Source organism: Mesitornis unicolor, unplaced genomic scaffold, assembly GCF_000695765.1.
Source record: "Mesitornis unicolor isolate BGI_N332 unplaced genomic scaffold, ASM69576v1 scaffold23906, whole genome shotgun sequence".
NCBI lineage: Eukaryota > Metazoa > Chordata > Aves > Mesitornithiformes > Mesitornithidae > Mesitornis > Mesitornis unicolor.
This window is the reverse complement of record NW_010191979.1, coordinates 1-26,724: the sequence shown is the minus strand read 5'-3', so window position 1 is coordinate 26,724 and position 26,724 is coordinate 1. Positions and strand designations below refer to the sequence as shown.

Here is a 26,724-nt window from a genome sequence, read left to right as displayed (position 1 = left end):
TTACCCCCTCTTCTTTGGTGTTTCAGAAGTCTTCTAAATAGTCAGAGAAATTAAAAAACAGAAAAACCTGAACTCATTAAAAGAAGTCTCCTGGCAATCATTTGACCAGGATATCCTTTTTACACTTACTATTCTGTGGCTAGCAGTAGATGGCAACCACAAACTTGGAACAAAAGAATAAAGCGACGCTCAACATTTGTGTACTGAAAACCTAAGTAAAATCCCAACCTGTCAGCTACTTCTTCGAAAATACAGTGGAGTCGTCAGCAGGATCAGCAGAAACCACCCAAGTCGCATAAGCTGGTTTTACTCCTAGGAACAAACACTGCAGACTTATCCACTTCCTTCCAGAAACAATGGTCTAAGGAAGTTTCAATATCTACCAGCAATATTATTCGCCTAGAGGTATAAATATAAAAAGCACGTTTTAAGATGCTTTACACCATAACCTTAGATTTAACTGTGAGCAAACAAGAACACCATGGCTTCAATGAAAGTTATTTAAATTTGAATGCAGAGAATACTTTATTAACTGATTACAGTTTTGATGACCAATTTTAAACCATAACTAATGTAGGAAACATAGTGGGGGACATTAAGGCCGAGCCATATATATATAGACAAATCTGGATACTGATAGTCTGTACATTTAACCTCTGCTTTATCTTTATACATCTTTTATTCAGTGTCTGAAATTAACCAAAGAAGAAAAAAAACCAAAACAAAACCAAAAAACCTGGCCACTAGTTTAGTCTTATATCTGGAATGAATTTTTGCATGGGTTTGAATGCAGTGTAAATCTCAGAGGAGATAAACCAGATTTTTTTTTTTACCATACTCCAAATGAAGTGTTCAAGTGTAACTGGAATTTGTTGTTGTTTAGTTTTGTGCAATTAATTTCCTCTTCCAAAAACCAGTAGCTGTTCTCTCCTGTAGAGGTTAATCTATTTAAGATGCTATTAAACTTGCCTAACAGGTTGGGAAATCAATATAAATTAAGTGCTTGTGGTGTGTATCAGTTTTCCTGCTCTAAGCAACCCCTATCACTGAAGTGGACATACTTGCAATTTTACAGAATTACACTGACTTTTCAACAAAACCCAGAAAAAAGACTTATTTTGACTATTCTTGCACTGTGAACAGTACTCCTACATGATGTGATAACCATTCTCCATCTGTACAGCTCCCTTTTGTCAAGTTGGGCAACACATGTGAAATAAAGACACATCAACTGTTTGTGTTCTAAAAGGTATTTCAGGTCTTTAGTTCCAGTCACTGAAGGAAGAGGCAGAGGCAAGTTTGAATTATCCCAGAAAACTGAACAATTGGTTTTATTTGGTGTCTTCAAGATGCTTCACCTTCTGTGGGAGATGTAGGTGTTGTAGGAGAGACCATTTCAGGTTTTCGTGAAATTCTGTCCAATTCTGCCTGAACATCTGTTAAAACTGGCTTCTGACCTACAAAATAAATGTATAGCATTCAGTCATGTTTAAGAAACTGTTTTAGGAAAGCCTATTGTAGCATTAATTCTCAAGCACCTGTCAAACTGAACAAAAAAGAAAACAAGAATTAACTCTTTTTTTGCATCAGACAAATCCGAAAAATTGTTACTGCACACTTTGGGTGCAGAGTAAAGGTGTAAGCCGAAAGAAACAGAAAGGAAACAGTAGAAGTCTCAACCTTCTGTATTTCTGATTTCTCAAAGAAATTTCCATAATTTTGTACTCCTCGTCAGTGTATGAGGAGTTACTGTAAAGTATAAGGCACAGAAAAGTCTATTAAGACTACCATGTATTTTAAATAATTCTGCATGTATATCAGGGCTCTCACCACAGACCAGCGAAGTCAGTTCCTCATACTTGGTAGCTAAACCTGGCACTGCTGCTCATGGGTGCGCGCAGACCTGCAGATGGCAAATCCCTTCCTCTGCTCACGTGCTTACCTCCTCCCTGACTTGGAACAGCACAGATGTTTGCACAGTCACACTTAGACCTGATCCAAGCCTAAAACACACTCTTTTTTCCCCACCATTTTGCTCTTCACTTTTACTCCCCTGTCCAGGTTTCTGTCGTGCCATGTTCTAGCACAAGAATGGAGAAGACGATATGGGAAGAGGTCATCAGAGTAACACCGTGAGTGCGCACAGTATCTCAGGCTGTAAAGGAAAATTCTGACACTCGTGTTCTTTTAGCCATGTCCCAGCATCCTTCTTGAAGATGCAAATTAAAAGGAACTACCCACAAAGCTAATTTTTGCCAGATGTACTGTGCTGCTCCTCGAATCATTTAAAGCAAGCTACTACGGTATCTGAATCCAAGCAGCTACTATTGCAACTAATAAGCAGAGGAATTTCTCATAGCTGCTGAGAGGAAAAAGTAATTCTCAAGTCCCAAACTGCCATCTTAACAGCCAACTGTCAGATTTGAAAAGTGAGTTTTGTAGATAAAACTAAACACAGGACAGGAAATACTAAGGAAGGTGAAGAGGCCACATCTAAGCCAAACATTTTTATTTATGGCAATTCCTTGAAAACCTACTCCTTTACCACATTAAACTGGCTACACCCCAACCCTGCATTTGTTGCATAGTAGGAAATTTTGGGGAACATTTTTTCTCCTTAGTAGTTTAATTCTGTTCTTGAAGTTTCTGCCACGGCCTCAGACACAACACTTGTCTGGAGCACTGCCTCTATCTGCCTGGCATCACCCAAATCCACTGCTGGCCACTCCCCACAGGGTTTTTCAGTGGGTGCACTCTGCATCTTATATTGCATTTATCTGAGCAATCTCCATATGCTCTTCAAATGAGCACCACTGACACTGCCTGCAGCGGATTAGGAAGTACCCATGAACTCTGCTCAGCCAACTGAGCTTTGCATTTAGAAAAAGGAAGTGCACATATCTAAAAAAAAAAATCAGGGTCAGCCTACACAAGGTGGTAGTGGGAAGGGAGGAGTTTTTTCTCTTTTTCTCTTACTATATAAATGTAAACACTAATGTCAAGTACCAGTGAAACACCAGCATCCTCACCTAACTGCAGCATTACCAGCCTCTGGAGATGTGTGGAGGGAATATGCCTGTATAGGTATGTTCTTAAGTAACACAAACATTTCAGTCTGGAATAGCAAGAAGCACTAGAGTAGTCTTGCATGTAGTTTTAGGGCAGTTACTATAAGACATTTTTAGATGAATACTGATTATTAATCACATCATATAAAAAAAGGCTATCGAAACAAAATACAGGTTTATAAGCTGTCACCAAACTCAATCAACAAAAACCTTCAAAACATTAGATCTATATCGCTAGCAGAAGAGAAACCCTGACAGTACTGTTAACAAACAAACCAAAAATATCAACCTGAAATTAAGTCCCAATATATCTGAATAATATTAAACACGGCTTATAGCATAAGCCATTTATTGGGATGGTGGGAACAACGGAAAAAGGAAGAAGTCATGTGGACACAATTCATGCTTCCACAGTTACATGAAAAGTTTTTCTTTGACCCTTTGAGAGCCACAGAAAGGTACTACTCACCTGCTATGAAAACAAAAGCAAATCCCATATCCCATCAAACATCCCGTTAAAATACAGTAGTGTTCATTCTTCTCATAAACAACATTAATAGGAAAGACCTCCCACTCACAATTTAGACTGAGATGATCTTTTATCATTGATCATACCTGACTTTTTTGCTGATGGTGGTAAGTTGCTGCCAGCACCCCCAGTGCCACCTCCTCCTGGACTGCCACCAACACCACCAGGACCGCCAGGGGAACCAGTTTTCTTGCTCAGGAGACTATTGAAGAAATTAGCCAGGACTCCTTCACTAGTAGCTCCAGCTACATGGGGAGGGAGGGGAAAAAAAACACCACACACATTCAAGACAAACAGATTTTTAAAGTAAATACTGATTTTGTGCATAACTTAGCCTAAATAAGTATATTAAAGAAAGCAGGCAAAGCAGCAATTTTACTTTCCCAACTGTATTTGTGCCTTCATAAGAAAAGGTACCTTTCATATTGGGATCAATTTTTTTTGACCCTGTAGGGATAGGTGTAACACTGGCAACATTTGATGTTACGGATCTATTTGGTGTCCTAGGAGATCCTCCAGGAACTCTTGGAGAGGCGTCCTGTTAAAAAAAAAAAACACAAATTAAAAAATCCAAAGCTGAACTAGTCTATCTTCTACAGAATTCAATCATGAAGTATAAGCGTATGTGAAGTGAAGCATTTTGTTCTCACACCTCCTAATTTTTTTTAATAATGAAGTATCTTATGCAACTGAAATGACACAGGATTAGGTTTTGATAACTGTGTACAAGGTTTTTTTACTCTTGCATAACATTCTTACAAATACTAACTTTAGTGCAACTAAAGCAGTAGTGATGCTTTTCATTTCATATCAATGAGAAACTTGAAAATCCATCTGTTACTCAGTAGTGCCTCTGGCTGTAATGAAAACTGCACTGATCAGATCAAAGAGGAAATACACCAACTTTCTTGGAAAGACACCACATGCCACCAATACTGTGGAAAGGACTAAATACAGCCCAGGAACACATTATTCATTGCTTTAAGGATAACAAGTCATGTTTCTGCAGAACAGCAGTTCATCTAAAAAGGTAAAACTACCTTTACAAGATCACCTGCTCCCCATTAAACTTGTGTTACCTTTTAGTTATTTTATTTGTATTTTAAATGTAGATGATGTCATAGTTTTCATTTGACCTTAACTTTATGCCCGAGTCTTAATATTCCTAGAGGGATAGTGCCAAATTTAGGATATAAAACTCACCAAGTCAATTCAGTCAAAATAGTTTGCTCCCTGGCACGTGCTTGGGACAGAAAGGGGAGTCAACTAACTGTTTAAGTGCATTCTAACATAGGAAAAATAAAGCCATGGCATTTAGCCCTTGCTGTCAGTACAATTTGTCATGACCTGCTGTGAAAAAGTGTCATAATTTCACAGCAGTATATGATGTAGACTTTAAACACTATATAGTTTTTTAAAAAATTAGACCAAAAAATATTTGATGGTACAATTAAAACAAGCAACCCTCTAAATATGTAAAAGTAATTTTCATGTGAGGATATTTAAAATTTTTATTACTAACCACTGGCCTTCCTGCAGCAGTAGGTAGTTGTTTTGCCAACTGTGACTGCAAAAAAACAAAAACAAACAAGCAAACTGTTATATATTACAGTAACTAAGAATACAAACCCCAAATTGTATTGACTGTTAAATGAAACACTGGCTGCTTGTTTTACAGACAGAAAATTACCTGCTGCTTCATAAGAAATACTTGGTCATCTTCTGCTACAATTTCTTTTTCATGAACAAACTGCAAGACAAAAACATGAACACGATTTTGACTAAGAAATGTATTTCCTTTTACACTATTACCAAGGCATTCAACAATGAAGTAAATGCGTAAAGTACTATGTTAATGGCAGACCACATTCTATATATTTTAAGACTGCTGCCTCTTGATTCCACTTAAGCTAAATTACTTAGAAGTGAAATAAATTGCAGGATCTGCAAGAAGTGTTCACAGATGCATACACACTCAGCACGCTTGTGTCTCTCAACTTAGAGGCCCAGTCTTGGTATTATTTTATAGGTAACTATGGCAAAAGAAAGTTTGCACCTGCATTGCATCAGACTTGTGTGTGAACTGGACAGACACATCTTAGATTACAGGTCTATGCATCAAATCACAAGCACTTTCCCTCCAAATGAGCTCACCACAAAAACTTTACCAAAACAAGCATGGCAAATATCCATATCAAAGTTTATAAACCAGGCCTGAAGTTTATAAGCACGCAAAAAAACCTGTCAGTTGTATTTTCCTTGGACTTATGATTTAACATATACATCTTGATTTTTTTACCTAAAGACTGCAGAAAGGACACAGTAGTATTTTTCACAGCTAAAATAATTCCCACTTGGAAGTATGATCAGTCCCAAATCCTTAGCTTTGTTAGAAGAAGCCATAGAAATATTTGCCTTCAATAACCTCTGTATGCACGGCTGCTGGCATTTTGTTCAGCAGTCCCACAAGTGTTTTCAGGTAGTTGTGTCAAAGCCTTTTGTTATATAGCATGAGAGAGAAAAATACACTGGATCTACATAGAACCCATTTCGACATGATTATTATTGATTTTACACTGTCTCCAGCTTTCTTATTTTAAATACTCCAATAGAAACAGAAAGCATCATGAAGTTATGAGCAACTTGGAGCATAATGGACTGTTCTTAAAAAATACTAATGCAACCTGACCAGTAGTTAAATGACACATATTTTTCAAGGAAAGCCCACACTGTTCATCACACTCTTATTATAAGCTGGAAGCAAAGTCTCAAAGAAAGAGAAACAGTCAAAAAACTGACAGGTAAATAAACAGGTAAGAAGTTGAATGCCAAAACATCTCAATTTACCTTTCTGACTGGAGGTTTTGTTATAATATCTTCAAAACTGTCTTCTGCTTTTAGTGTTTGAAAGTTCTCGTGCAGTATTCCTATCTTCTTGTCATTATCCCAACCTGCAGGACTAGATAAAGATTATTTGGCTTTAAATTCTATTGGTACTTCAGCTTATTCTTGTGTGCAATCCTGAAGTGCACAGAACTGAAAGCCAGGAAAGTTGTCATAGCTCCCGTTCTGCTGTGCAAACTGGTTTGTGACTGGTACAACTGGTTAGAGATTGGTTCACCAGAGCAGAGAACAGCAAAACCTCTGGGTTTAATGTTTCTCTTTGGGGCAGCCAGTATTTGTAATCTCAGTCCACTAGGGGTCTTTCCACTCACCAAACTCTGACTTATAAGCATGTTAAATGGAACATCAAAAAGCATAAACAAAAATGGCTCTAAAGGCTGTTTTACAGTCTTGCACAAATACACTTTTAGCCATATACACATAATAATGCGGGTAACTTACATAAATACTGCATCTTTTTCCACAACAACAGCTGGAACATTGAAAGGAAATCCATACAACTTCTGGACTATGTATTTATACACTAAATCAATGTTTTTGTTCTCCTTTACGGAAGTGTAAATAAGTGCTGCCCCATCTGAATAAACTTGTTAAAGAAAACTCAGTTTACTGGTTAGTAAGCAATAGTAAAGTGACCCTTTTTTGTTAGTTTAAAGCTTATCTACTTTGTAGAATTTAGAGGGGGAATACAAAATTAAACAGGTCCATTTCCAACACTTAATTTTTGAAATCTATTTAGCAATTTAAATCTTTCTTTCTGCATTTGTTTTAGGCCAACTCAGCCATTGCTTTTAGAGTAAAATACAGGCTCTTCTTACTTTCAAAGCCCACAATACCAATGGTTTCACTATGATGCCTTCAAAACTGTCTTCCACTTTTAGCGAACAAAAATTTTCATGCCATGTCCCTCTATCTTGTCATTATCACATCCTGCAACACAGACACTATAGCACTGACACAAGTGACTTCAAAAATGCCAAAGATCTTTCACTTCCCTCCTTGTGTTTTTAAATTAGGGGAGTAAGTTCTTACATTACAGAGTGATCTGCGTTCGAACAAAATGAAGGCAGATGAGTTGTGCTGTACATTGGTTATTTAAAGACCAAGAGAATGCTTAGTATTCCAGCATGGTTCATTATCAAATTAACACATCTTATGCACAGGATTAATAAAGGCAGCCAGGGAAGTTTTGAGTAATTTTTACTTTGGGATTATAAAAATGCTAAACCCCCTAATTTACTTCTACACATGTGCAATTCCAGTTCTAGATGAAAGTTATATAATGGGATCCGATTCCCACTCAGTGAAGTTTAGAATTCTAAGTCATACACGGCACATACTATCACAGAGACTAATTCCTGCTAATCTTTGGTACTCTTCCTCCATCCACAAGACTTACTACAATTGCCCATAATTCCATTTTGAAAAATTAGGTCTTAGAAGCCTTTTGAAGGAAGTGGCATCTTGGTACTCAGCTGAGGTCTCGGGTTCTTGAACTGATTTTTCCATCTGTTAACTGCTCTCTCCAGGAGTGTTTAAACTTCCCTTTACCACAGCACAAGTGACAGTGACACAACATAGGCATATTACTGGCATCTAAAATTTAGATCTCAGCATGTCTAGCTGACAAAACAACACTAAACAGTATTTCATACACTTCTTTTAAAGCAATTAAATTAAAAAATAATAATAGCACAGTGACAGTTCATGTGCATTGTCTCTACCAACACTAGGGGACACGCTAGACTCTTGCATCTCTAAAAAAAGGTGGTGCAGGTGCACATATTCTTTTAAGCCAGTCATAATTCATGCAAAGATTTAATTCAGTCATCTTTGCGGCATGTTAAAGGATACACTGTAAGCAAAACCGTCTGATATGTGACTGAATGAAGTCGAAGTGTTCATCTCTGTAGTCGTGCTCTTTTTCCAGAACGCTGATGGCATCACACTGTCAAAATAAACACAAAATTAATACACTACTTTCAGCTATCTGTTGAAGTAGCAGTGCTGCCACACATCCAGCTCACAACTGGGCAAGGGAGATGGAGCGGGGTAGGTAGTGCAGAGAAAAACAAAAGCCTGCTAATATGGCTTAGAAGCATAATTGAACCATTATTTCTTTTTAATAATATATAACTTGATGTGCATATATTGTGGTCAGCACTAACTCGGGAATTAAAGTAGCTGCCATTTTTCATTCACTCCCCCTTCCCTCTCCAATGCAATAACTCAAAATCTCTGTTGAAGAATGATACCACCATTTTCTGCCCAATGTATTTTTACACACTGTGGTATTACAAAACATAGTGTTTTTTATCCAGTTGCTAACTAACTCTATGCGAAGGGAGGCAAAAGCAAGAAATGTGGAGGCAGAGGAAAAAGAGGGCGGGTGGAAGGGGGCCCAGCAGGGAGAGAGGAATAATAGAGAGCCAGCAGGTGACAAAAAATGATTTGCCTTGCAGTGAAGGAACAGCACATGCATCAAAAAGGTTTGTTCTTTCACTGTAGGCCAGCAGAGGCTGCAAATGCAGGATGCTTAATGCCAATGAGAACTGAAGAGTCAGGGGAAAAAAAACAACAAACCCAAACAAACCAAAACCAAGCCACAAGAGAAACACACCATTTTTTTCTTTAGACTAAGAATATAGTTACATATCTACCAGAAACCAAAACAGATCACAGAAACACCCCAAGAACTGAGGAAAGTTAATAAAGCAGCACTTCACTAACTAGAACCTTCAAATATATTCATAGTCCGAAAGAGATCAGAAATACTTAGAAAAATCTACTCATGCACTATTTGTGGAATAAGGACGACTGTGGAAATCAAGGAGAGTTGCTTACTGACTAGCTCACTTCTGTGATCAAAACCAAGTCTGAGGTATTCCTCAAATTCTTGGAAACCAGTAGAACTAAAGGAAAAACTAATCCCAAGATAACATGCAGTAAGGGCTTCCAGAAGATAACCAACCTTCAACAGTAAACATTTCAAAGCATTCTTATGCGAGGGATTCAGAATGGCTTAAGAACATTGTGCTTCCCACCCCAAATCCACAATTAACAGAGTTACTTAAATTAAATATGCAAAAAACCTAAAACATGAAACAAACCTTTGTACAAACTACTACTACTGGAATGCCTAAGTTACATGTTAGTGTATCTGCACCCAGGGGTAAAATCACACTGTCATCTTTGTCTTCCTGTAATGAAGTATTTCTTCTCTGTGGAGAAGCTGGAAAATCCTCGCCTGGTTCTATATATTCCTGGAAGTCTCTTACCACTGAAAGTAAAAAAAGTTGTATTAAAAGATCAGCTACTTTATTATTTCAACAATGATTTCCACTGCCATTGATCTCTAGCACTGTTAATTCTATAGTACTTCTGCTTGTTTACGTTGAACAAATTGAGCATGCACTGAATGCTATTTGTTTGCTCTATGCAGCACAAGAGATAACTAGGAAGTCTGAGATCTGCCTTCTCAGCAGCCGTAACACAACCAGATCAAACTGTCCGTAAGGACAACATTAACCCATTTTTATTACATCATTGTGGAAGCACTAGGTAGTTGCTATTAACTATTATTGTTTGATACGTTTCCTAGAGGACATGAGTTTCCTTGCATTCTTCATGGAAAAATTAATGGAACAGTAGTTTGTTAGAATAAACAGAATTTAGCCTTACACATTATTTAGCTGTTACCATATACCAGGTTTTACCTAAACCCCCTTTGTCTCCACTTCTCTCTTTCTGTACAGTCAATCCACATTAGTAATAAGCAAAAAAAGAATAGAATACACAAACATTAATTATTAACTAGCTTTACAATTAGTTAGTAGCATATTAAATATTTGCTATGCTTTTACAATAGATCAGATACTAATTTAAAATTTAGCAAGGAGGGTAAGTCAGAATATAACAAGAATTAGAAAAAAGTTACAAATGTAACTCTTGTCAGGTTTCGATGCATACACCCAAGTCTCTAATTACACAGTCACTTACTATTCCTACAGTCAGGGATGCAATAATAAGCATAAAATGTCTGTATCTTTCACATCACATGTCCTGTTTCACAGAGCAGAAACAAGATTCTACCAAAAGCCACCACTGATTACTTTTCTGTGAGTAACACATCCTGATTCAGCAAAAAATCAGGCATCAAGACAATTTAGCTGAATCATGCACACTAGCAGCTAACCACTGCAGTACATTCTCACTGCTTTGTCCTCATTTATGTTAATTCACCCCTACCTTCACTAAACTGATTGAAACCCCCCGAGGCTATACCTAGAAGAGCATTAGTTGAATTAACAGAGCAGAACTTACTTCAACACCCTAGAGAAAAAAGACGTACTAGGCCAAGATTATTCAACTTTGACAGATCTTGGAGTTCACAATGGAAGCACACACAGATTATCATCTCTGCTTGAACAGTTAACTCAGCCTCTCATTCAGGGAGAGCTGCTACTTCAGTCTGGTCTGGGAGCTTCCGAAAGCCTCCCAAATTGACCATGTTTTAAACCCAGTGTTCTCCCCAAGACATGGCAGCTACTCAAGGGAGTTTCTTACACACTATTCTGTCTGTTCTGGAATAACGGTATGCTAAAATAAAAATCACACTATTCCAGTGCCAGAAGTCCTCCAGTGGACTCCTAAAATTCCCCATTGTATGATCATGACTTACTAATCTTTATAAAAGTAAACAGTAAAAAGGAGGATCGATGTAGTATATCACAGCTCTAAGATTGTGGAATACAATTGCATGTCTTCTGAGACACAATTAAAGTGACCAGGCCACAAGGCTTCCTTAGACACAGCTGAATTCGCTAACAGGAAGAGCAATTCCAACCCTTCACACACACCTGCTGTGTATCCCCTAATGCCTTCTCATACCAGCCTTAGTCCTCAAAGGATCTGCCTTTGAGTGGAGTTAAATTGCTGGAACTGGAAGACAACCACGGCAGTACACCTCCAGAAAACTACACACACAGACCCTCAGTAGATTTCAATCCTGATAGCAAGTTAAATCAGCTCGCAGGAGGATCTCAGGAGCACTGAGCCTGACACAAGAATAAGTAGGACCACGTAGCCAGAGTCAGGCAAACAAGATTTGTCCCTCCTCCTCTTGGCAGTGTTGAGCTGCTGCCCGCCTACCAATGCGTGAAGCCACATCACAGGAAGTTCAAAACAAAAACAGCTTCCAGTCATATCTGGATTGTGTCCAGGGCTTCTATTATACCCAACACAGACTCTCAAGATCTGTAAGAACTAGACCAGAAAGAACATGAAAGACATGAAAGAACAAAAGAGCAGACAAAACTTCAAATGAGTAGCAGCTCTTCTTGACTCACTTAATCTCTTCCATTTTCTGGATTTTGTAGCGTTTCACTATTCTGTTCACTCAGTCAGTAAAGAAGCAAAACTATCAGCTACACATTTCTGATAACAGAGATACTGCATCCTTACTACTTTGATCCGGTAAAATTCTATCCTGAAACCGTTTGAAGGAGTGTTTAATACACACACATACACTAACACCACCTCCTGAAAACCAAACCAAAACGAAACCCACACTCAGAAGAACTCAGCTCCCCAGTCCTAAACAAGATCTTGTTGTGGAAGATATTATTCTCAGAGGTGATACTTCCCTTAGAAAAGCCTCAAAAGAATTTAAAAAAACAAACACCCCTCCCAGTGTTCCAGAGTATCTACAACTGTCACCTTATGGGCTACTTTATCACAACATGGCTACAACCTGCATTTCTGAAAAAACTCTTCAGCAATCTGGCAGTCAGTTGCTTAAGAACATACCAATTCCAGAAAGCAACTTCCGACTAATAAACCCAGCTAAATCATGCTATTTGATCTTAACACACAGCCTTCTCAAATGCTCTTCCTTGTAGTAATTACTTGAGAGATGAATGGGAAGACTCATGTTTTAGTACCCCGAGGGAAACACAGTGGCTGCCCAGAAGTAACCCGGAGCTATGATCACACACAGAATCACACAGAATCGCTCGGTTGGAAAAGACCTCTGAGATCATCATGTCCAACTGTTCCTGTCTACTCACTAAACCATATCCTTAAGTACCTCGTCTACCCACTTTTTAAATACATCCAGAGATGGTGACTCCACCACCTCCCTGGGCAGACTGTTCCAGCCTCTGACAACCCTCTCAGTAAAGAACTTCCTCCTTATCTCTAACCTGAATCTCCCTTGGCGCAGCTTGGTGCCATTTCCCCTTGTTCTATCCCCCATCACCTGGGAGAAGAGACCAGCACCCACCTCTCTACAACCTCCCTTTAGGTGGTTGTAGGTGGTGATGAGGTCTCCCCTCAGCCTTCTCTTCTCCAGGCTAAACAACCCTAGTTCCCTTAGCCGCTCCTCATAAGGCTTGTTCTCCAGATGTTAGCGAGTTCAGTCAAATCGTTTAAGGAATCCTGCAAAACCTTTGTGTTTGTCGTGTTTAAAACTAAAGAGACAAGACACTGACAGAGCTGTATCATATCCATGCCAAAACAGATAGCTGCATTAGTGTCAGTCACAATTATAATAAAACTATTCATACAGAAAGGGACCAGACATTACCATGCTGAATCCTCTCAACATTTACCCTTCTGATAGGCAGAGAACCAGTCCCAGATTCTCTAGACTGACTAATTACAGGCATAGTTAAGAAGCTGATGCAGTGATTTGCCTTTAAAATAAATAAATAAAATTAAAAGTTGAAAGCTAAGGAGTTTTTTTGCTTGGAGAATCTTATCTAGAAAAACCTGTAAGCATCAAGATACTATATTCAGCTGTGTTCATTCTGAAAGCTTGGTTTCTCCCCTAAATTAAGGTACTTCTGTTAGAAAGAAATACTACAACTGCTCATATAGCTACTTGAGACTTATCTGAAGCTCGACTTGCTTGATAACTCCTAATGTTAAGTAACATTTCAAAGAATGAAAAAGACTGCAATGGAGAGATTAAATGGTGCAGAAAGCATTAAGCATATTTGGTTTAAGTGTGTTCTGATGTATTTGCAGGATACTCACACTTTTGTTCCATTTCTTTCATTTCTTCTGGAGGAATTTTTAACTTGTCAATATGTTCTCTTACAACACTTGCCCATTTTTGTAAGGAATCCAGTGCAGTCCAAGGCCTAGACATGTCTACTACCAACATAATTAGAGTGTCCTTTAGAGAGTTTGCCTCCATCGCAAATTTAAGAAGACCTTTGTGATACAGGTCACCATCCAGAATCCATACATTACATCTTGTTTGGTCTACAAAAAAATAGAAAAAAGATTTTGTGAGACTCATTTGAAACAGTCAGCTGCATAATGGCTCTTAAATCTTCTTTAGACATGTAAAATACAAGGAAGAAAGCAGATGATGCATTTTATCAGTCAATTGAACATAACATAACACAGCAAACTGCAGCTTGTGGAGACCTCCTTTGCCAAACCCTGTTGTTTATTGGGTGATGACTGAGATCTTAAATACATTATCTGAAAGTGAGCATTCAGAGATAGCCTGCAACATTTCCAAAATTAATGTTCACCATTATAAAGATGGAAAATGTTTTCTTCAAGATGCAACTCAGAAAGGGGTGGGAATTGGGTGAATTCGGCCATCCCTTCTCAGCCCTTGACCTGCTCAGCTCTCAAGGACTGCCCTCTCCCCTTCAGAACTCCAATGTGATATGCCTATATAACTCTTAAATTAAATTATAGAATGTACCTTGGCCCTCCAGAAAACTGGAGCAGAACTGCAAGTTTTTAATTATTTAGATGGACTTAACAGCCAAGAAAATTATTCTTCAGATCTGCAAAAGGACATTCACCATACAAATAAACTATCCCACTGCTTTTCCCCCACCCAAAACACCATACTCCCATATTCAGAGACACTTCTGCAGTAAACGTGAAAAAAAAAAGATAGCTTAATATAATTACATTTTTCCTAAAGTTTTTATTACTTGTTACAGAAGTTCTGAGGAAGACCTTTCGATCACACGCACAATCCTCTTAACCCTGGTCAAGTCACCTTTGAGAGCAATCGCCAGACATGGAAGCCAGGAAAGCAGGTGATTTCAGAAAAAAAAGGAGCCAACTTCTTTTGGTTTTTCTTCTATCTATATTTGTTTTTATAGTACAGACAAGAGTTCCCATTTTTCTTTACAGTTCCCAGTATGTCCTTATTCACACCCCACTCTCTCTCTAGTATTGCCTCTAGATAATTCATTGCACCTCTACAATGCCTGGTCAGACTCCTTCCCTTGTTTCCCTATATATAAGCGTCAATTATCCATTGCATAACTGCAGGCATTTGGGGTCCGGCTCTTAAACATCTTTTTTACCTTGTAGCCATAAGCCAACTCAAGCCAGTTGAAACTCAGCTTCTACTTTATTTCTCCTGCCTCGAAATTTCTGGGTTTGGTTTTCTTTCTTGTTGTTTTGTTTTTAAACTCTCCTTTAGCATTGTACACATTTTCCTACCCATTAATACCTGATACATAGTCTTGCAGGTTCTGATACCACCAAGAGAAAGGTTTCTACGTCCAAAAAAAGATAAATCCTTGCTGCAATAATTGAGATGCGAGGTAAGAGCCTAGGCTCCTTCTCCTCTAGGCCTGAGGAATGCACACCCATTCAGAATGTTGCAGCTAAGACTGCTTCCCTGGTCTTTTCTTGTCAGCCTTTTCTTTTGACTGGTTCCTCTTCTCTACCACCTAAGTGGTCATTCATTGTATCTACTGAAGGAACTACACTGAGAAACTTCCTCATCATACAAATCACTCATGGCCTAAGCTGGACTCCTGCAAATTAAAAAGGAAGAAAAACATCCCACTGTCATTCCAAATATCACATTACTGAATCACTGCTTTCAAATTGGTTTAAGATATTATTAGAAACACAAACTTACCATCTCGATCTTCATCATGCACATTTAAATACAAATACTCCATTCCTCTTCCTTTTTTGTACTCCTCTATTCCTTGAATTTTTCCTATTAAGCTAGTTTTACCGGCTCCATCTTCACCTGGAGAGACAGAAGTTAGACACTACTCAATCTTTAGTCACACTCACATATTAAAAACCACCTGAGGCAAGAAGGAAGCCATATACTAAACAGAGTTCAAGTCACAGTAAGCTCATCTTACAACTGGAAAAATATGATTTATAACTCTCTCATGTCAAACAGCACACTACACCAGGCCAAGTAGGGCAAATCTGTTTCCTTAGCTTTTACAGGTTGGCTTCTTTGAATTTTTTCTCTGTTACAGGTCATAAAAAAAACCCAACAACTTAAAAAGAGGTGACAGACAGTAAGTCCATTGCCTTACAATACGTGTGTATTTGGGAACACACACAGTGACACGCCTGCAGTCTAGATCCTTTCACTCCTGTCATCTTCCCTCCAAAGGGAGCTTGGATAAAGGGCGAACCTTACGGCACAAGCACAGTGTAAACACCTCAACTATTGCCAGAGACTCTTCTTGAAAAACTTCTACTTCTAACCATAAGTCCCAGAGCTGGAAAACTTCACATGCAGTTTTACAAGTTCGAAAGAGCAACCATGAATTTGGACACAAAGCAGGGTTTTGCCACTATAATTTGGCAGTACGATGCATACATAACAGGTAGACATGAGAAAATTCGTGGTACTCGCTCATAGGTTACAAAATTGAGATTAAAACCAAGTTCCTTAGATGTAGCTTATCAGTTTTATGCCAAACAGAACATTTTTTCCCAAGTCTCTCCTATACAGGCAGAATATAAACATTTGCTTTTAACTACATAACTCAGAAGATGCTAAAGGACAGTAATTTTTCACTGTTAAACATAATGAAGTTTTCCCTTTAAAGGGAACTGACCATGATCTTATAGACAATGTTATGGCTGCATTAACAGATATAACCATAGAAAAGAGCAGAAATAGTGTACTTTGATAGACTGATTTTGAATTTACACAACATACCATTCCCAAGATTACCACATGAAGTCTTCAATTTAGAGTTCAGCTTTGCTTTCAGATTTCACGAATAGCCTAGAAGCTACCTAAAAGCATAAGACTGTTTCTCTAAGTAGTCCAAGGGATTTTACTCAATAAAATGAAAAGGCATTTAAAAAAAAAAATTAAAAAAGAGAAAAATAAAAAAATAAAACCAGAGCTGAAGTTTAAGATCTGGTTAAGTGATGTGAAAAATGATGTTGCATCAGTTTAACTTCTTCAACATTTGCTTGTTTGCTAGTTCCTCAACCACGTTAAAAAGAAGCAGCTAAGAAAAACAATTATAGCTAGTTTTAAATAAACATTGGAAAGCGCAGCTATTTTCTGTTCATTCATCAAGCTTCTCCTCTTGTGAGAATATTCTTTTAAATAAAATTCTGACCAAGAAGTGAAGAGTTCAAGCTTTGTCACCAGTGATGAATTACAATTCCTCCTCTGTCCTTACCCAAGTACTTATCCAAGCTTCTTACATTTGTCATCTACAAGTAACTGTGAGACTTCATTAAGAGCTGCTGCACTGACACGTTATGCTGATGAAGTTGCTATTACTTTGGCCAACAACTTCTGTATGATTCATTCTGTTATTTTACCTTTTTGAACAGGCAGCTTCAATTAATTTGTGCCAGCAGAAAGCTCGAAAGGTAAGCCAACCCAAAATTTGTTATTCCTTTTCAAGTAGGGTTACAATTAACAGCTTTCATAATTTCTCAGAACAGCTGACTCCTGGCTCAGTTCTCCTGCATATGAGTTTGTTTCACATAGGTGGCAATAAAGATTACAACTTCTTTGCGTTGGGAAAGTTTAGCATCTTCCGCAAAGTACATCTACAGTTCTTAACAAGAGTGGATGCGACTTCAGTCTAAGAAACATCTGTGGTTATAAAAAGTTCTAAATGTGACAAAAGATACACTTAAGCAGTCTAATCTAAAACATATGCCGCTATCTATGCAACTTCATTGTTTGAAAGTGCTCATGCTAAACAATAGAGACAAACTTGAAATATATGTCCCATAAACCCCTTATCATGGCTGTGTGTCATGTGATTTCCTCCCCACCCCCATACTTCCGAATGCCTGAAGTAAACTGAAGTTCAATATCTTAAGGTCAAGTTAATACCTTAAGGCAAGATAAGAGCCAGAATTTTATTTTCCAGTAATTCTATTCAGACTCTGCACAGAAAGAAATTTTATCCGTGCAGGATAAGACAAGTTGATTTGGTGTACAATTAGCGCCTTTGGGCACACACAGTACTCATTTCAGCCTTCCATTACAGAGTTACTTAAAATCAATCTGTTCTGTGAGGAAGACTCTCTACTCCCCGCTCCTTTGCAAATATCCACCCATTTCAAAACACCCAGTTCAGGTAGATGGATCACTGACAGATATAACTGTATCAAACAAGTTACTGCATGCAGACAGCAGTGCTCATCATTCACTAAAAAGCCACATCAGTGAAGTTTGAAGGGATTAGTACTACTTTCATTCATTACTCCAGTAAATGAAGAGAATAGTACAGTTTGCAGATAAGAGAAACCAAAAGATCTGTGGAGAAAAGGGTTAGAAGCAACACAGACAAATGGTCTAATGTTTAAACCAACCAGTCCACAAATAGGATGGACTCACTTGCAAAGGTGCAGGATAACTGCCAAGATGAATATGCAGTATTCCATAGGAGATCCAGAGTTCTCAATGAATTTAAGCCAAATTAGAGTTAATATTAGGGGAAAAGCTGTCAGAAAGTAAAACCAGGACCATCGTATATAACACAAGGACTTCCTCCTTTTTGCCCACGCATTTCATCATAAAATGTTAGGAAAAGTTGACTGCCTTGGTCAAGAGAATGTGCTAAGACTTAAGGCTCCATCTACCTCTACTTTCTATTTTTAGTATGTTGCATATACCTTTTAAAATAGTCACAGCTGCAGATGTGTTTGTATCCCTGGTATTAATTTATTTTTTCCAACCTAAAGTCTTCAGTATGAAACACCGGAAAAGTCAACACACTTTGAATATATTGAGCTATGCTGGGAAAGAACAGCAGTATAATTTTGCTTTGTAGTTACTCTTCAGCAAGAATATCCAAATACAGATCAATCTTAAACCAATGCTCATGTAAAAACTCCTGAATAGTTATTATAAGTCTCATTAGCAAAAGAATTATAAGTGCATGCAATTCTAGCTTTAAAGTCTTCTCAAAACTCATTTTATTGTAATGCCTTTAGTACACATTGAAACTTCTCACCATCAGAGGGGAAATATTTGTGAGGAAGTTAAAATCAGCTGGTTTAGATTTGATGGATACTGTTACAGCATAGGAATACAATTAGCATTAACTACTACCAGGGACACATGTAAAAGTATAATTTAAAAAATACTAATTTCTCAGTAAGAATACAAATATACATACACATTATATGGCATTTGAAGTTGCAAACCCTGAGACATTTAGGCATGTTTAACTTTTTTGTTGTCTCTGCATATCTCTAAGTATATCAAAAAGTTATGCTGCTTAGTGTCATACGAAAGGGAAATTTCATATTCCTCAGACTTAAACATCACTGTATATTAATATTATGAAATAATGCACTTTCAGAAAAGAGTCATCGTCTTCCTCTTCCCTCCAAAATTTTGGGATGGAAAAATCCTTTAGCTTCTTTATTTCTAACTGTGTGATAATCAAATTAACAACTGACTTCCATATGTAAGGTCACAGAGCAACACATTTCTGACATACAATTCTCAATATAGAATTGCAAGGTAGAAAAATCAAGCAGATTGTTGCACATGTAAGACTTTGCATCCTTCTTTTACAAGTATCATAAAAGGTCCTCCTTTTCCAGAGTGAATCCCAAAGAACTAAAATTCTCCATTACATCAAACTGCACTTACACATTAGTACTACAGTGAGGAGTCAGAAGTGATGCTTCCAGCAAGCAGTGCTATGCACCAAAGCTGAACACAAGAGGCACAACAGATTTAATTTTGCAGAAGAGTCAGGCTAGGAAGCAGTTGAAACAAAGCCAAACCAATCTGCTTACACACAGTATTTCACCATCTTGTTAACAAAATGGAAAGTCTTATACTCAACTAAATAAAAGCCGTTTCGTTCTTATCCCCACAGTGCTACCCTTCACTCCTCTGATGAGCTCCTCAAGTTTGGGGTTGTGCCCATCAAAGCTTCTCTGTCCAAGGTGCTGCTCCGTCTACAAAACGGACTTGGAGAACCTCCTGCTTGTTGCTGCCCTCAAAGATACAGGAAGTCATAACACAAACCCCTGCCCAGCCTCCTCCCTTCTCACTACTCCAGGCAAAAGGTATGTTTAATGAGCAGAAAATGGAGTATCACTAAGTGTTCTGCTACAATACAGAATTTAGCAGAAGGGTCACCCACGGATGGGAAGGACGGGCAATGAGGTGAATGAATCGTCTTCTGTGAGTGCAGGCAAGCAAGCACTTATCTGTGAACTGCAGCTTGAACTGTTCAACCATGAACTATCACATTAGAGAACTTAGGCTCTCTATTACAGACCTTCTCTAAACTTTCAACTAAACATTTTTAAATTAAGGCTATTTACTACTCATGTTATTTTCCCGTTTCTTTCAGTTTAGAAAATTAAAACAGAAGATTTTCACTTGTCTTGAAACAAGATATTTCTGACTTTTCACAGAAGTCTGCACAGAAGAGCAATCAATGTGTGTCTCCAGGACAGACATGAGTTTTGACTTTTTATTTAAATTGTTTCTCCACTGTAAAGTGTCAAAAGTGTTTAAAATATGGCAAAGCAAATAATAAAGAGGTGACTGCTTCTTTTGTGTCACCAGAATTGTTGGTCTGCCTTCCTTCTATCCAGGGCTCTGATTTTTTTTCAACAGCTCTTTGAAAAGCCCTGAGTGCACTTAATTGTGTCTAATCTATAATCCTACTGGTTCCTTGATGGAGCTTTTTAGCTTGCTTTTTAAAACCATGAATTAAAATTCAGCTTTATATGGGAATTATACAACACATCCCTAAAAATATATGTTCAAGCAAGGCCAAGCAAAACTAGAGATAATGGTCCTAATTACCACCTTCCACCCCCTAAAAATGCATATTTTTGTGAACTAGCTTTATACTTTTTACAAAATAAAAGACAGCTTTTGAGTAGAACAATTTACATAATCTAATAATTCTAACATAAAATAATTCAATATTTTTATTAACAGAAAAAACTCACCTCACTCAAATATGATAGAACAAAGTCATCAAACCCAAACCTAAGTTATCAAACAGGGCAAAGACGCCTTCCCAGAATCACAGAGTGATCTCTGTTCCACACCATGTGGAATGGCTGAATCCTCATACAGTGGAGTGGGGACTTAAGAGTCTTCTTCCTACTAGAACCAAGTGCACGTGTACTATAGCTATTCTCAAGATAAACGCTTCTCACAAGCTAATAACTGCTTTTTCCACAGCCGCATATTAGTGAAAGAGACTTGTTTACACATACTCTAGTAATTCAACGCCTTTTGCAGAACAAGACCAAAATAATCAGAGTAAGCCAAATTTAGTTTGCTTTCAGAGAACTGAAGAACAACATTAATTATGCCAATGAGATCCTTCTCTAGAATCCCTCAAAGCATGGAAGTTCACAATAAGCAGGTCACAAAGTCTTCAAATAACTTGCCACTAAATTATAATTTACTCATTGGACAAAAAGCTTCTTATCCTCTCAGTCTGCTTTACTCCACCAGATGAGTCTTTCCCCTTACATATGATACATTTGGTATCTTTGTTGCACTGAAAAATTAAATAACTTTCTGAGGACCACCTTAACCCTCAGGGTAAGCTTCGGCTGGATATTAGGAAAAAATTCTTTACTGAAAGAGTGGTCAAGCATTGGAACAGGCTGCCCAGGGAAGTGGTGGAGTCACCATCCCTGGAGGTGTTCAAGAAAACATGTGGATGCATGGTTTAGTGAGCGGTGAGTGCTGGGTTGATGGTTGATGATTTCAGAGGTCTTTTCCAACCTTAATGATTCTATGATTAATTGCCCTTCAGCGTTACAACATGACAGAAAGCAGATTGTAGACAACTATTGCAGCATGCCTTTTGTCAAGTCAGGCACCACAAGGATACACAGTCTGACTGTGGAAACAGGTAAGGCAGTAACAGTGTTACTTATGCTTGGAGAAACCTGCAGTCAGAAAGCCAAGTGAATATGAAAGGCATGCATCTTTAATGCAAGCCTTCTCCTTTAGCACAGCAGTAAGTTGTCCAGTGTATGCTACCCAGGTTCGCTACTGAAAAAGAATGGGGACATCTTTATCAGTACTCCTGCCACTAACCTGCCTGGAGAACACAGAAGCACAATTCCTTTCACTTTTCCTCACCTGCAGAGCTATTTGAGAGATAGATCCAGTAATAAGCAGCACCTCTGGCAAAGTAGAGACTAATAAATAAATGCAATTCAAGAATTTCAGAACTTCTTGTGCTGTTCCAAATAAGTTTTACTACAGAGTATCCACATAATTCTGGCTTTCTGGAAAGGTATTCTAGCAGGAGGGACACTATGAAGAAGTACTGCATAGTTCTAAAAAAAAGTAGCTGCAAAACAAGCAATTAGAATTCTATCTAGGTCAATGCCCCATCACCACAATTGACACTTCAGAAGTCTAACTCGGCTGATTGAAGCAAAACTTGGCTACCTTTGGAAGGCTTTCATTGCCTGTAGAAGGTGAAGAGGTTGCAAGAAGAGGAGGAAAATAAGCTGTCCGACTTAATTTCTGCAGTACTAGAGAATTAAGAAGCATCACTATCAGCACTAAGAAGCAACACTTAATGCATTAAGAAGCAACACTATCAGCAAGCACTATTTCATCACCTATAATGAAGAAGAGATCACAGCAAAAGTTTCAGCTATTTGAATACCAAAAAATAAAACGGACAAGTTTTACAGCAATAAGTACAAACTAAAGCAAGCAGATTTTATATTGATTTTATATGCTCTCATGACAATTTGCTATATCAGAACTTAATTTTGAAGTTCACTATGGGTCCACTGAAAGAAATTAGTAAGCTAAAACAGCTCTTCAAGATGTACCATTTTCTGCAATAACAGCCATTCCCAATCCGTGTACACACAGAAAAGTATACCTGTAAATTAGCTGTAGACTGTGGAAACTTCTTCTCAAGCATCCTGACCGCCACTGGACAGGAGCAGAGCTCAAAGATTTAAACAAACAGGCCTGGGCCTGAAAAGTGAGATGTCTGGGGTAAAGAGAAAATGTGGACACTAATACTCACTCACTAATACTAACACCCACTGCCCACTAAACTCCAACCCTTTATCACCAAGTGGGGTGAAGTGCATAAAGAAAACCAAAATGTTAGTGATTCACTAGAAGCATTAAGTGTGCAATACAGTTGCTTGGAGGCAGGTGTAAACGTGTCACTGGATGGTTTGACATCATTAGAATTGCAGGCAAAGAATCTACTGTGCTACAGAGAGAGGAAGGTATGAAATACAAAGCCAGGTAGAAAGCAGCTATTCAGTTCACTTGCAAGCTGGGAGCCTGTTCTCTTGTGCATTGTGGAATGGCTTTGAACATTACTGCCTGAATGCATGCTGCAGTTTATTGGAGAAATGATTAGTTTGAGTCTCTGAATCCAAGCCTTCACATACTCTATAACACTATGGATTCCATTTCTAACCTGCAATAGTGACATTTTAGCTGCACCCTCTATTTCACTTGGTTCAGATAGATCAGGAAGGGAAGGAACAAGAGAGCTCCCAGTGATAAGCATCAGTTTTCTCATTGCACTCAACAGAAAGCATCAATCTCCTCTGATCAGCCACCTTTATATTACATAAGTGAGCAGAAGAGGAACAGTTCAGGAGAGGGAAAAAAAGAAAAAAGAAAAACAGCAACAACAACAAAAAATACACTCCTGGCTATCTGCGAAAGTAGCTAGAAATGTCACTGAGAGCACCCAATTCCCTTAAGAAAGCAGGGACATCTGACATTTTCTGCTGATATAGTTTGCTAAATGAGGTAGCTGTGGTCACTATGACAGAACTGCCTAGGAATAAGAGTACGCTTGCCTTACAGAAACATTTCTGAAAGCTTGCATTTTTATTATTTGTTCATACAAGAACAGAAAAATGCTTTTATACATGAGGTGCCAATCAAAGTTTAAAGTCTTCACAGAACAACAGTTATTGAAAAAAATGTAAGTGAAACCAATTTGAAGTAGTAAAACTATAAATTAATCTCAAAAACAGCAATTAAAAAAATAGCAGAGAATTACCAGTATTATATGTTAACCTTCACTTCACAGAACCATGTGCTATATCTAGGGATTAACATTTGGCATTCCAGTTTCCTTTAGTTATTTCTGTGATGTCTTTAACTGCTTTCCAGGTTCTTAAAAATGAGATGTTAGCATAGCTAAAAATAAATACTGAAATAGCAGAATTAGCTTGCCAGACACAGGCAGGTTCCCAGAACAACTAGGCATACGAGTATATACTGTATTTGAAAAATATAAATGCTGCAGGCAAATAAGAAAACTTGCCCTAGCAAACAAAAGAACACTAAGTGGGTTTTTTTTCTGGTGAGTTTTTTTGTGTTTGCTTTTCTCAGAGGTAAGGGGGATGGACTAAGGGAATTTTTTTTTTTAATTATGTTTGTATTGAAAATAAGCATTCGTCACTAAATATCATGTTTCAGCTAGAAGGTTTTGACCAATATGCTGTTTATACTGCAAATATTTGCCTACCACAAAATGAGTGAAAACCATCAAGACCTTGGTCTGCTTTACAGCTCCTGCTTAAAAGTATTCGAAGAGTGGTGAAACTAAAAGAGTCATGGCAAGAAGTGATCTGTATTAGCAACAAAAGCTAGTTCAAAACTATTTAAAAGAACAAAGCTTAAAAATAAAGGAAATGTGAGATAACAGAGAAATTGCAAACACACAGCTCGAGAACATGAAGAGACAGAACTTCACATACTAAATCTGTCCAATACAGAATGTGTAAGATTTCTCCTTTTCCTGTGCCAGTGTGCTTCGGGAGCAGCATCATGACTTGCAAGACAACAGCAAAGTGTAATACATGGATGAAGTACTCTCACAAAGAACATGGCCATAGTTCTCATTGGCCAGTCCTCAGATCTAATGCTCTTTTTCCTAAATACGTGTCACATTTTTATTTTCTTGGACCATGGTCTTCTAGAAAACGCAATTCTTAAGAAACAACGAGATTTTTTTTCTAAAAATCTGCACATCTTTTAAAAATTGTGTCAGTCAAAAAGAAAAAAAAGGGTGTTTTATTAAGTCATTCTATAAGCTCTACGTAAGTAGGTAAAAAGAAAATTTATATACAACAGATTAAAGATCACAAACTAAATAAGCATTTGGAAATATTCTACAGTGCCCTCTCTAGTTTTGAGGGAAACAGAGTCTCCAGTTAATGAGTACTAAGGACTGTCTGACTACGAAGAGAGAAAAAAACCAAGAGTGTAATCTTCTTGGCAAGGATCACAGCTTCAAGAATAATTTTCCAACTTCAACAGGGACAGTAACCCAATTTAGTTTCAAAGTATCACATAAAAAGCTGTCAATCATAATGAAATCTTTCTTTTCTTTAGTATCAATAAAACTCCCAATCTCGATATCCTACTTAATTACATAACACAAAAAGCAACAAATTAAAAGGTAGTAAGTCCTGTAACAGGTTCACTAGACCATCCCATCATCCTTGCACATTTTTCTCCTTCATGGTCAGTTTTAAGTCACCACTCAGATTCTCAAAACAGGAAGAAAAGAGTCAAAGCAACTGATTTACGATCATAGAGAAAAAAAATAACTTGAAAAACCTCAAGAGAGTAAAAATCACAAGACTACATAGAATCATAGCATGCATAGAGTCCACATGAATACCTTCACTGGGTTTTAACCATGTTTCCAAATACTAATGCACAGTTCTTTCTGGGGACAGGGAAGCTGACAAAGGAGGGAAGAAGCAGCTAGTTAACAAATCCATCGACTTGGATTCATTAAATTACATACTGGTAATTATAGTCTTTCAGCCAAATAAACCCCAGTAATAATATATCTATATATACACACACACTTGAGAACATCCATTTCTCCCCCATGAAGTTTTTCGTTTTGCTTGACATACCATTTTTCTTCTTTCCCTCAACACTGAGTAACAGCTGAGTCTCTTGTTATCGCCCTATCAAAGTCCTATTCCGTGGCTCCTAATCCTTGCCAAACGCAAGGGTGGACTAACGCACTGGGTGGAGAGAACCGAGCACAATGAAACGATGCCACTGCTGCTGTACAACTTGCTGATGATATTGCTGCTGACAAGCTCGGTGCATGTGGGCAGGACGCAACCAACACGCCCATACGGCCTACCCCGCCCTCCGGCCAACAGGGAGCAGCCGTCATTGAGACTGTTCGGGCCACGGAAGCAATTTTTGCATCTGTATGACACACCGTAGGGAACAGCAAGGAGCACTGGTTGCATGAGCGAGGGAGGTTTCAGAAAATGTTGAAGGACCCACACACACCCCTAAGTGAACACTCATCGGGGGAGAAAGACAATAAAAACCACCCTTCCAAGCCATCACTACCGAAGGAACTAGGGTGGGGGATGGATAGTAAGGGTATTATGGCGAGGTACCTACTATGACTGGAATATTTAAAGCATCTCTAGATACTGGCTATCCAAAATGAAGAAAAAACGTGCAAGGAAAGATGTTAAGCCAGCACCTTGCCACCGTGAACATCCCCCCCTCCCTTGCTCCCTCCTTTCGGGCACTACACAAGGGAAGCTCCAGACGCCTAAGAGAGGGCTAAGGCCAAGCCTGGGAAGGGAAGGGGATGCTTTTCTCACCCAGCAGGAGGACGTTCTTCCCCGAAGGCAGCTTAGAGCGGGAGCGTGTGGACACCTCACTGAGGATGCAGGACCTGGCGCAGAGAAACGACAACGCTTAGGAGGCGGGGGTCCCGCTTCTTCCCGGCCCCCCACCCTTGCCGGGAGGAAGGGAGGGAAAAGGCATGGGAAACGGGGGCAGGGTCGGAGTTGCCACCACTGAGGCGAGGAGCCCATCCCATCCCCCAGCCCGCTGAGGGGGACTGAAGGCCAGGAAGGGGAATTAGCCAGCCCGCCCTCCCCCTCGGCTCCCCCGCAGGGCAAGGAGTCGCTGCGAGGGCGGTAACGGTCAGCGCGGTC

At 38.6% G+C, this 26,724-nt stretch overlaps 1 protein-coding gene across 1 annotated transcript; it reads right to left on the bottom strand.

Moving 5' to 3' along the window:
* Positions 1 to 491: 491 nt before the first annotated feature.
* Positions 492 to 26,459, bottom strand: DYNC1LI1 (dynein, cytoplasmic 1, light intermediate chain 1; the record flags this gene model as incomplete). Its single annotated transcript, XM_010186919.1, has 12 exons — positions 492 to 1,457; positions 3,684 to 3,842; positions 4,015 to 4,135; positions 5,120 to 5,164; positions 5,288 to 5,347; positions 6,445 to 6,556; positions 6,943 to 7,078; positions 8,356 to 8,449; positions 9,612 to 9,781; positions 13,540 to 13,770; positions 15,413 to 15,529; positions 26,386 to 26,459. Coding segments are annotated over 12 exons (1,432 nt in total), but the record flags the coding sequence as incomplete, so codon positions are not given.
* Positions 26,460 to 26,724: the final 265 nt, after the last annotated feature.